This window comes from Hypanus sabinus, chromosome 1, assembly GCF_030144855.1.
Source record: "Hypanus sabinus isolate sHypSab1 chromosome 1, sHypSab1.hap1, whole genome shotgun sequence".
NCBI classification, from domain to species: Eukaryota; Metazoa; Chordata; class Chondrichthyes; order Myliobatiformes; family Dasyatidae; genus Hypanus; species Hypanus sabinus.
Genome location: NC_082706.1, coordinates 125349376 through 125361432, shown reverse-complemented (window position 1 = coordinate 125361432; position 12057 = coordinate 125349376). Strand labels below are relative to the sequence as shown.

General features: G+C 40.0%; 1 protein-coding gene across 6 annotated transcripts in view; it reads left to right on the top strand.

Moving 5' to 3' along the window:
• Positions 1–12057, top strand: part of dennd3a (DENN/MADD domain containing 3a) — a 132829-nt gene that overhangs the window by 75947 nt on the left and 44825 nt on the right. For all 6 annotated transcript variants that reach the window (XM_059975688.1, XM_059975696.1, XM_059975704.1 and 3 more), the window contains 3 exons: positions 3147–3302; positions 6611–6707; positions 8601–8704. In XM_059975688.1, the coding sequence (XP_059831671.1) occupies positions 3147–3302; positions 6611–6707; positions 8601–8704 (357 nt within the window). The remainder of the gene's footprint in view (positions 1–3146; positions 3303–6610; positions 6708–8600; positions 8705–12057) is intronic.

Here is a 12057-nt window from a genome sequence, read left to right as displayed (position 1 = left end):
GACAACTGTGCTCTTCTCACATGCACAGAAGACATGCTTCAGACTGCAGTCACTCAGTTTGCCAAGGCTTTCAGGTTAACGGTCAGTCTGGAGAAAACAATGATCCTCCATCAGAAGCACCCTCATGGCATTTATGACCCAACTTGGATCACCATTGATGATTACCCTCTCACCACTATTAAGCAGTTCACCTACCTAGGCAGTGTCATCTCTAATATGCTACAATTGTAAGGGGCACTGATGATAGACTTGCCAGAGCCAGCAGTGCTTTTAGGCACCTCCTCAAAAGTGCATGGAAGAACCACCAGCTACATCTGTCCACAAAAATCCAGGTGTACAGGGCTGCTGTTGTCACAGCACTGTTTTGTGGCTCTGAAGCCTGGGTCTTGTACTGCAAGCAAATCTGGTTGCTCAAGCACTTCCATTGGTGGCTGCCTCCGCTGCATTATGGGTGTCAACTGGCATGATCGTGTCCCCATCAATGAGGTCCTGGAGAATGCTCAGTTTCTAAGCATTGAAGCCACTTTGCTGTTCAGGCAGCTCCGCTGGTCTGGCCACATGTCTCACACGGACAACGCCAGGTTACCGAAAGCAGTATCCTATGGAGAACTCTCAGGGCAAGAGAGATTGTGATGCCCTGCGCAAGAGGTACAAAGAACAACTTAAGTAGCAGCTCTCTCAGACAAATATCGAGGTCAATGAGTGGTAGCAGCTGGCTTGTGACAGATATTGCTGGAGAACACTAATTCACTGAGCAGCCAAGAATTTTGAGGAATCCAGAAGAGTGATAGTGAAGAGAAGAGGAGGCACAGGAAGGATCCTATTATCCAAGCACCTACATCCAGATGTTTCTATGTTCCTACTGCTCCAGAGTCTTGTCTGAAGATCCAGAATTGGCCTCTACAGTCACCAATAATTGTGCCATCACTCCTGAGGAATCTTCTTCCCTTCTGATCTTCACAAGTGATCCATCCATTGATACATCCATGCATCCATCCAGATGTTTCTTTCAGACCTGCAGGGTATTATTGTAATATAAATTCAGTATGTCCAGTAAAATTTAATTTACAATGCTGTATATGTTTATGCTTTGCCCCACTCACAAATGTATTCTTAGAATCCTAAATAATTATTTCTGCGTTCTATATACGTTATAGAAATAGTTTCAAACTTGATTTAGTTCCTTTGAAACATTGGCATAACTATTTATATACCCTATAACTGGGCTCCTGCGAGAATATTAAGATCAGAAAATGGTGGAAATACTCCACAAGCAAAATATGGCACTGCTGAGGTTCAGAGTATAGCCAATATTGTTCCTCACTTTAGGAATGGTGGTAGAGACAAACTAGAAGATTATAGGCCAATGAGCTTAACATCAGTAGTAGGGAAGTTACTGGAGAAGATTCTAGACAATGACAAAGTCATTTTTGGTAGGCTGATCCAGAAGGTTAAGGCACATGCAATTCATGGAGACTTGGCAGATTAAATTCAAAGTTAGCCTCACCAAAAATGATGGAGAATAGTGATGGAGGAGCGTTACTTTGACTGGAAGTCTGTAATCAGTTTTGTTCTATAAGGATCAGTACTGAAACAGTACTGTTTATTATTATGGTTAAATGATTTAAACAAAAAATATAGGTGGGCTGTTAACTTTGTAGGAGGCATAAAAATAAGTTGAGCTGTGTATAGGGTGGAAGATTGTCAAACGATTCAGCAGGGTGTCAAATGTGTAAGATGAAAGTCCTGTATACATTAAATGGCAGAAGCCATAGTAGTATTGATGTGCACAATGCTTGGGGAATAAGCCCATAGCTCTCTGAAAGTATCAACACAAGTAAATTAGGTGATAAAGAAGGTGTGTGCCATGCTTTACATTGGTCAATATAAAGGTTGGTTATTCATGTTGAAGCAATATAAAACCTTGGTCAGTCACATTTGCTGTATTGCGTGTAGTTCTGGTCAACACATCACCAGAAGGATGTGGAAGGTTTTAGAGGATGTAGATGTTTATCAGGATATTGCCTAGTTTAGAGATTATTAGCTATAAGAAAATGTTGGATGAAGTTGGATTACTTTGTCTGGAGTGTTGGAGACTGAGAAGTGATCTGATAGAAATATATAAAACTGAGAGGCATAGAAACAGTAGAGAATTGGTCTTTATTTCCAGAGTAGAAATAGCAAATACTAAGAACTTAGTTTTAAAGCGAGAGAGAGAGAGAAAGTTCAAGGGAGATGTGCAAGGCAAGTTTTTTTAATAGAAAGTGTTGGGTGCCTGTAATGTGCTGCCAGGTGGAAGCAGATACAATAGCTATGTTTAAGAGGCAATGAGACAAAAATTTGAACAGGCAAGGAATTGGGAGTAATAAAGCACCTGCAGGCAGATGTACAGTTCAAATTGGCATCATGTTTAGCAAAGGCATCATGGGCTGAAGGACTTCCTGTGCTATACTTTTCTGTGTTAAGTATATTCAGAGGTTAGGAAACGTGTGGGAATAGAAACAGAATTAATATACATCAGGTCAAAGTTGCTTCATTAGAACTAAGAAGGAGGTAAAAGAAACTTGTTAAGCTCCAGGGAGTTTCTGATAGAGTAAAACCTGGTTATCTGGTCATTGGGTGAATGAGAGCAGACAGAGAGTAAGAACATAGAGATCTGCAGGAAGACATTGCTCTCATGGCATGGTGAGTATATCTTCCGGTCACAGAGTGGGGAAGAAAACAGTTGAGCCAATATTACAGATGGATGACCAATACAGACAGAAATCAAATACAAGTCCAGTCCACTTTTTGTGTCCGTAGATAGTGGAAAAGGGCAAGTGTTGCACTGTCTGCACTTGCAAGGGGAGGCGTTATCTAACATTAAGCATATCTATAGAGTGTTTTTTGAATTGCTATTTTCTTAGAATTTAAATGAAGTTAAAATACTAAGTAGTTTGTTGTCATGTATGGTGAAATTTGAGCCAAGAAAGAAAAGTTAATTGAAAGTTCTCTTTAAAGTGATAAATTTTAATGTATATCCTTTATTCTCTGTTAAACTGGGCTTGTTATCTGAAGAATAATTTCTTTTAAATGTAATGCAAAACTTTATTCTTTTACTAGAAAATTAATTTAAATTAGAAAAAAATGTGATTACTTTTTTCCAGGATTGAAAGCCTGCAGTTACATTATGATTTGCAGCTATCTCACTTGGGCTCCTGCACAGATATTTCAGATTTACGACTGCACAGAAGGAACTGGCAATACAGTCTAAACTCAAAGATTCAGGAGTTATCCTTGGAGCTGGTTGTTAACATGTTCAGGTGTGAATGCCAACTTTATGGATTTTTTTCTTGAATAGGTCAGATCAATGAACATTCACTCATAGATAATCTTTCAAAATGAAATTTTAACCATCCAGCTTTGAAATTACAATGATGTGTGACTTCTTTCAATTCATTTTCCTTCCTTTGACCAGAGCTTTCAACATTCAAATCACTTTAATGTTAAGACATTGCTCAAATTAGCAGTACCATTACTTGGATACCCTCCTACCTCACCCAGTAGGTTTTCTGCAGCAGCAGGTTTGGTGGATGTTATGAGGGTTTGTAAAGGCTGCTTATTACTTTAAGCTATGCAGGAGAGACCTAAAAGAAGACTTTGCTTGAACTCAATGAGTTTTACACCTTGTAGGTACAAAAATAAAATTAGGTGATTGAATATAATTTCAAGTGGCATTGGGCAGAGTGGTGCAGCTAGTAAGGGTGACATTTACAGTGATCTTGGTTTATCGTGACCTCTGGTGCTACGTGCATATAGATTACACATTCTCCCTGTGACTTCATGGGCTTCTCCCGGCTGCCCTAGTTGCTTCCCACACTTCCAAAAAAAAAGTGTAGGTTGATAGTGATAAAATAGAGAGATAGAATGGATGTCCAATTGGGGAGAATAAGATGGGTTAAAGAAGGAAGAGTGTAAAATTAGGTACTTGGTCCTTGGTATGGACCCTGGTTGAAGGGTGTATTTGTGTACTGATTCTCTTTATGAGACATAGAGCATAAAACATACAGCACAGAATAATGTTGCTGAATTAAACTACATTTCCTTGCCTTGTATGTGATGTCTATCCCTACATTCCCTGCATATTGGTATCTAAAGCAACACACACAATATACTGGAGGAACACAGCAGGTCAGGCAGTATCTATGGAAAAGAGTAAACAGTCGACGTTCAAGCCAAGACCCTTCTTCATGACTAAGAGGGAAGGGAGAAGCCTGAATTAAATGGTGGGTGGAGAGAAAAGAGTCTGGCTGGAAGGTGATTGGTGAAACCAGGTTGGTGGAAAAAGTCACTTAATTTGTTAGGAGAGGAGAGTGGACAATAGGAGCAAGGGAAGGAGGAGGGGACCCAGAGGGAAGTATTAGGCAAGTGAGAAGGTCACAGTGGGGAATAGAGGAAGAGGGGGAGGAATTTTGTTCACTGGAAAGAGAAATTGATATTCATGCCATCAGGTTGGAGGGTACCCAGACAGAATATAAGGTGTTGCTCCCTCCACCCTGAGGGTGGCTTCATCTTGGCACTAGAAGAGACCATGGATTGATACATTAGAATGGGAATGGGAATTAAAATGATTGGCCACTGGGAAGTTCCACTTGTGGTGGCTGATACGGGGTTGCTCAATGAAGCAGTCCTCCAACTAACGATGGGTCTCACCAATGTAGCGGCGACCGCATCGTGAGCATTGGACACAATTGACGACCCCAGCAGGTGAAGTGCTGCCACACTTGGAGGGACTGTTTGGGCCCCTGAATGGCTGGTGGTGGGGGAGGAAGTATATGTTGAGGTGTAGCAATTGGGCAGCTGTAGGGTTGTGCAGAGAGATTAGTGGGGAGGGGATGAATAAACAAGGGAATCGTGGAGGGAGCAGTCCCTGAGGAAAGCAGGGTGGTGGGAGAGGTAAAGATGTTTAGTGGTAAGGCCCCTTTGGGGATGGCGGAAGTTGTCAAGGATAGTAGGTAAGGACGAGAAGGACTCTATCACTGTTATGACAGCGGGAAGATGAGCTGAGTGCAGATGTACAGGAAATGGAGGAGGAGCGGGTGAGGGCAGCATCAATAGTAGAAGGAGGGAATATTTGTATCTATCTAACAGCTTCTTAAAACACCACTACCTCCATTCAAGTTCAAGCTTATTGTCATTGGCACAGAGACACAGGGTACAACGGCCATGAAAATTAGTTTCCTGTGGGGGGGGGGGGGGTGTGTGTGTGTGTGTGTGTGTGTGTGTATATGTGTATACATATACAGTTTCCCCCCGCTATCCAAAGGTAGACCGTTCCTATGAAACTGTTTATAAGTGGAAATGTCATAAAGTGAAGAAGCAATTACCATTAATTAATATGGGAAAAATTTTTGAATGTTCCCAGACCCTAAAAATAACCTACCAAATCATACCAAATAACATAAAACCTAAAATAACACTAACATATAGTAAAAGCAGGAATGATATGATAAATATACAGCCTATATAAAGTAGAAATATTGTATGTTGGGTGTAGTTTCACTTATCAAAATCAGGAAGACAGCGAGCCATAATTGATTTGGAGAAAAAAGTCAGCACGTACGCACGTCCATGTATACGCCTACACACGTTCACGCATATGTACGTACATGCGTACGCACATACATGCATACACGTGCGCACAAAACTACCTGCAAAAGGCTTCATGGTCATGGTAGTCTTTCTTGGAGTAAACACATGTATAAAGCGGGTGTCTTTTTTCGTAAAAGCGAAAATCCTTTTTGGTTAGTGAAAACAGGTACTAATGTAGGTCTTTAGTAACAGTGAGCTGTCATAAAGCGAATGTTCGAGAAATGGTTGCCACCTGTACTGTAATTCAGTTTTTTCTATTATTATGCATTGCTGCGGTAAAGTTAACAAATTTCACGACATCTGCCAGTGATATTAAGTCTGATTCTGATTCTGTGTCTTCAATGAGGTGCCAAATCAACTTAAGCTTTTAAGAAAACAGTGATATTAGCATGCCTTCATGGTTATGTTTATGTGCTGGGCCCAGAATGTCAATAACCATGACTTTGAAGCCACTTATCCTTTCCACAGCAGATCCTTCAATGATGACTAGTGCATATTCACCTGACTTCCCCTTACTAAAGTCCACAGTAAGCTCTTTGTTTTGTAGATGTTGAGTGCAAAGTTGTGGTTATGACATCATTCAACCAGTTGATCTATCTCCTTTACACTGCCTTGTCACCATCTGCGATTTGGCCAACACCAGGGGTGTCATTGACGAATTTATGAAAAATGTTGGGAGCTATGCTCTGACAGGCATAAAAATAGTTAGAAATTATGTATGGGTATTATGAAAGATTTGTTTTCAATAAGTTTTTTCTTGAAATAGGAGGTAGTCTTTGAATGGTGGTGCATCTTTAACGGATAATAATTACAAATTGAAATATTTTGATTGAAGTATTTCGCATTAAAATATTTTGTCTTCAGTTAGTATTCCACAATTTTAGCATTCATCAATTGTGTTATCCAAATGATAAAATCTATTAAAATTTAAACTATCAAAGACTTTGCTGCTGAATTCACAAAAGCTATTTTCTTGCAGGGATGTATCAGGCTATTTAAATTATGAATATCGTGTCTTTAATAGTGAAGAATTTTTGAAGACTCGAATAGCTTCTGATCAGCCCTTTTACAAAAAGGTCAGTATAAGCATTCTGTAAAAGTTATTTGGATACATTTGTTTAAGTTACAGTATACTAATATTGTAGACATACAAACCAATAAATTAGTTGATTTACATTTTATCTGTAACAATTGTCTTCTAATTTTATTTCACAACTGTTTTCCCAATTTATCTAATATATCTTAAATTTGATCATTTTTAGATGATAGAAGTGGCTTTATGCAATATGCATAGGGTAAAATATGAGTATGAAATTTTGTTTAAGTGAGGGAACTCCTGCTTTACTTTGAGATTTATATACAGTTGGCCCTCCTTATCCGCGGGTTCTGCATGTACGGATTCAACCAACTGCGGATCAGGAAAACCCAGAAGTTCTCTCTCCAGCACTTGTTGTTTGAGCATGAACAGATGTTTTTTCTTATCATTATTCCCTAAACAATACAGTATAACAACTATTTACATAGCATTTACATTGTTTTAAGTATTATAAGTAACCTGGAGATGATTTAAAGTATACGGGAGGATGTGCATAGGTTACAGCGGATCGGGATCGAGAAAAACGGAAGTTCTCTCTCCAGCACTCGTTGTTTGAGCATGTACAGACTTTTTTTTTCTTGTCGCTATTCCCTAAGCAAAACAGTTTAACAACTATTTACATAACATTTACTTTGTATTAGGTATTATAAGTAAGTCGGAACAGGTACATCCGGTATTATTTCGTGTCAGTTAGTCAAATGTTTGTCTTAGTATATAAGTATGTATTTTACCTTTCTATGCATAGAAAACACTTAAGAAACGTATGTATTTCAATAATTTAAACCACTGCGTTGCTTAGTAATAAGCTATCATCGGGGCAGGGCCTTGCACATACTCCATCATTCTCAATTTATCCTTTAAAATTTTTCCGATCGTTAACCGACTGTAGCCTAACGCTTTTCCAATGACTGATGTTGTTTCACCTCTTTCTGATAGCTTTATTATTTCCACTTTATTTTCAATTGTGATCGTTTTCTGTCAACGGAACAGTAACACTGCGGGCAGCGGGTCATGAGCTCCACCGGGTCCTAAAGTCCACCGCAGTGAGACAGGTCAAATTAGGGACTTGAGCTTCTGCCTTTTTTTGGTATCTGCAGGAGGTCCTGGAACCAATACCCGCGGATAAGGAGAGCAGACTGTATACTGATACCACTTCACTAGTGGAGAAAGTAAACTGATCTTGTAATCCAAGTACTTAATTTTGAACACTTTATTTTACTAGAATTTTGACAGAATAAGAATATGCTAATGAAAATTAGAATTGTTTACTGCAGACCTGCGGTAATAAGTTACAGAAGGAATTGGTATAGTGGAAACCAAAGATTAAGTCTGACTTGGATTCCTTAAATTGAATGTTGCAAATTATATTTTGAGTAAAATGCTGAAATAAATTGTTTTTTAAAGCTTGATGCACATTTGGATTTCTTATTTTAGAGGGTGCTAGATGTTTAGTCTTAAATTGCAGAAGACAGTGCAGTTTGGATATTTAAGGGAACAAGAAATATATAGGCAAGGGCAGGTAAATGGAAGAGGAAGAAGATCAGTTGAATGGCGTAGTAGGCTCAAGAGGCCAAATAGGGTACTTCTATTTCTTATCTTCAGAATAAGAATTTGTTTGGTATAAATCTAAATTTCATGCTATAATTTGAAAATAATTTTTGTTCACTTAATGTGTTATCTTTTCCTTGATGTTTTGACTTGAGGGAGAAATTTCACAAATAATGAAATTTATGAAGTTGGGATCCGGATGATAATTGCCCTTGGGCATTTATAACTATGGCGCATATTCAGAGAGGTTTCCATCTTTGGTTTTGTAATGTACCTAAATATGCTACTCAATTATTTAAGATGCATTTATTGTTACGTATTGTAGGTACTGGAAACCTATATATTCCATTCATTTCTTAAAGTTCGTTTGAGTAAAAAGATGGATGCCTTCAGCCACATGGAACTTCGCACCTGCCCAGAAAGTGACAGGTAAACTTGGAGAAATTTGCCTTTCATGAAGGCATGCAAAAGCTGCCCATTGATCATAAATAGTAAAATACAGCACAGGAATTGGCTCATCGTCCCATGATACCTGCGCTGAATAGTGCCAAGTCAAACTAACTGTCTGCTGTTGTACGTAAGCAACATTCTTTCATTCCCTGCTTGTTCATGTAATGTGCCTTGTAAAAGTATTCAGCCCCCAACCCTTTGTTCACATAAATGAGTATTACAACCAGTGATTTTAGAAACATAGGAAACCTACAGCACAATACAGGTACTTCGGCCCACAAAGCTGTGCCGAACATGTCCTTACCTTAGAAATTACCTTGGATTACCCATAGCCCTCTATTTTTCTGAGCTCCGTGTACCTGTCCAGGAGTCTCTTAAAAGACTCTATCGTATCCGCCTCCACCACCGTCACAGGCAGCCCATTCCACGCACTCACCACTCTCTGCATAAAAAAACTTAACCCTGACATGTCCTCTTTATCTACTTCCAAGTACCTTAAAAATGTGCCCGCCTGTGCTAGCCATTCCAGCCCTGGGAAAAAGCCTCTGACTATACACATGATCAATGCCTCTCATCATCTTATGCACCTCTATCAGGTCACCTTTCATCCTCCGTCACTCCAAGGAGTAAAGGCCGAGTTCACTCAACCTATTCTCATAAGGCATGCTCCCCAATCCTGGCAACATCCTTGTAAATCTCCTCTGCACCCTTTTTATCCTTCCTATAGTGGGGCAACCAGAATTGAGCACAGTACTCTAAGTGGAGTCTGACTAGGGTCCTATATAGCTGCAACATTACCTCTCGGCTCTTAAGCTCAGTCCCATGATTGATGAAGGCCAATGCACTGTATGCCTTCTTAACCACTAGCTAAGAAGGCATACAGTCAATCTGCACAGCTGCTTTGAGAGTCCTATGGACTTGGACCCCAAGATCCCTCTGATCCTCCACACTGCCAGTAGTCTTACCGTTAATCCTATATTTTGCCATTATATTTGACTTGCCAAAATGAACCCCCTCACACTTACCTGGGTTGAACTCCATCTGCCACTTCTCAGCCCAGTTTTGCATCCTATCAATGTCCTACCTCTGACAGCCCTCCACACTATCCACAGCATCCCCAACCTTTGTGTCATCAGCAAATTTACTAACCCATCCCTCCACTTCTTCATCCAAGTCATTTATAAAAATCACAAAGATCAGGGGTCCGAGAACACATCCCTGAGGCATACCACTGGTGACCGACCTCCATGCAGAATATGACCTGTCTACAACCACTCTTTGCCTTCTGTGGGCAAACCAGTTCTGGATCCACAAAGCAATGTCATCTTGGATCCCATGCCTTCTTATTTTTTCAATAAACCTTGCATGGGGTACCTTGTCAAATGCCTTGCTGAAATCTATATACACAACATCTACTGCTCTACCTTCATCAATGTGTTTAGTCACATCCTCAAAAAAATGCTCATAAGGCATGATCTGCCTTTTAGAAAGTCATGCTTACTTCCTAATCATATTATGCCTCTCCAAGTGTTCATAAATCCTCCCTCTCAGGATCTTCTCCGTCAAGTTACCAACCACTGAAGTAAGACTCACTGGTCTATAATTTCCTAGGCTATCTCTACTCCCTTTCTTGCATAATGGAACAACATCCACAACCTACCAATCCTCCGTAACCTCGCTAGTCCCCATTGATGATGTAAATATCATCGCCAGAGGTTCAGTAATCTCCTCCCTCTCCTCCCACCGTAGCCTGGGTACATCTTGTCTGGTCCTAGTGACTTATTAAACTTGATGCTATCCAAAGGCTCCAGTACGTCCTATCTACATGCTCAAGCTTTACAGTCCACTGTGTCATCCCTACAATTACCAAGATCCTTTCCCGTAGTGAATACTGAAGCAAAGTACTCATTTAGTATGTCTGCTATCTCCTCTCCATTCACACTTTTCCACTGTCACACTTGATTGGTCCTATTCTCTCATGTCTTATCCTCTTGCTCTTCACGTACTTGTAAAATGCCTTGGTGAGCAATTTAACTGGGAACTTTTTTATTTGTGAATCAAGTGCTCTTTTTTTTTCCACAGCAGAGCCCCCAAAACAGAGAAAATTGTAAAGCATGAAAAACTAAAAATTCAAAAACTGAAATGTCAACAGTTTGAGGGTATTCATCCTCCTTTGCTTGCGACTTAGCTTGAACTACCTCTTGCAGCTATTATGGCCAGTGGTCTTTTTGGATAAGTTTCTATTAGCTTTGCATAAAGTGTTGGAGCAAGATTTGCCCATTCCTGGTTAGTTGGGAAGTGCCGGTGGACAGTAATCTTGAGGTCTTGCCAGAGAAGTTCATTTGGGTTAAAGTCAGGACTCTGATTAGGCCACTCAAGGACATCAGTTTTCTTCATTTGAAGCCAAGTCACAGTTGCTCTAGCAGTGTGCTTTGGGTTGTTGTCCTGCTGAAAGATGAATTCCCCAGTTTAGATTTTCTGGCAGAGGTTTTTACCCAGGATCTCTCTGTATTTAGCAGCATTCATCTTCCCTTTAATCCTGACCAGATTTCCAGTCCCTGCTGCTGAAAAGCATCCCCATAGCATGACGCTACCTCCACCGTGCTTTACAGTAGGTATGGTCTTACCTGGCTGAAGCCCAGTATTAGATTTATGCTACATGTACCACTTAGTGTTGAGGCCAAAATATTCCGCTTTAGTTTCATCCAACCAAAAGGTCTTTTTCTATATTTTTACAGTATCTTCCAAGGGATACTTTGTAGTCTTTTTTTTAGCCAGGTCTTCTTCCTTGCCACTCTTCCATAATTACTTTTTTTGTGCAAGACAGAGTTTACGGAACCATGAACTTCATCTCTAGTTGCAACCACTGAGGATCAGCAGCTCACTCAGAGAAAATATTGGCACCACAGTAGCCTCTTTCACTAGTGCCATTCTTTTTCAGTGACTAAGTTTAGAGTGGTGGCCTGACTGAGGCAGTGTGACTGGTCTCATATTTTTTCCACTTTTCACAATGAACTGCATTAAGCTCCGAGGTATGTCTATGATGGACTGCACTGAGCTCCAAGGTTGGTTTAATACCCTTCCCTAGATTTATGCTTCTCTGTTATCATTTCCCTGAGTTGCCTTAAATGCTATTTTATCTCCATCTTGGTTTGGTCTGTTTGAAAATCTATCATACTGTTGGAGCTTGCAGAGAAAGGGGATATTTATTCAGGGGATCCTTCAATTTTCTGCATCAGTAGATTGGTGGAGTTGGTAAGGTAATACACAGTATTGCACCTGAGGAAAGTTAGCATACTAATTATAAAAGGGATGAATACGTTTTCAGCCTC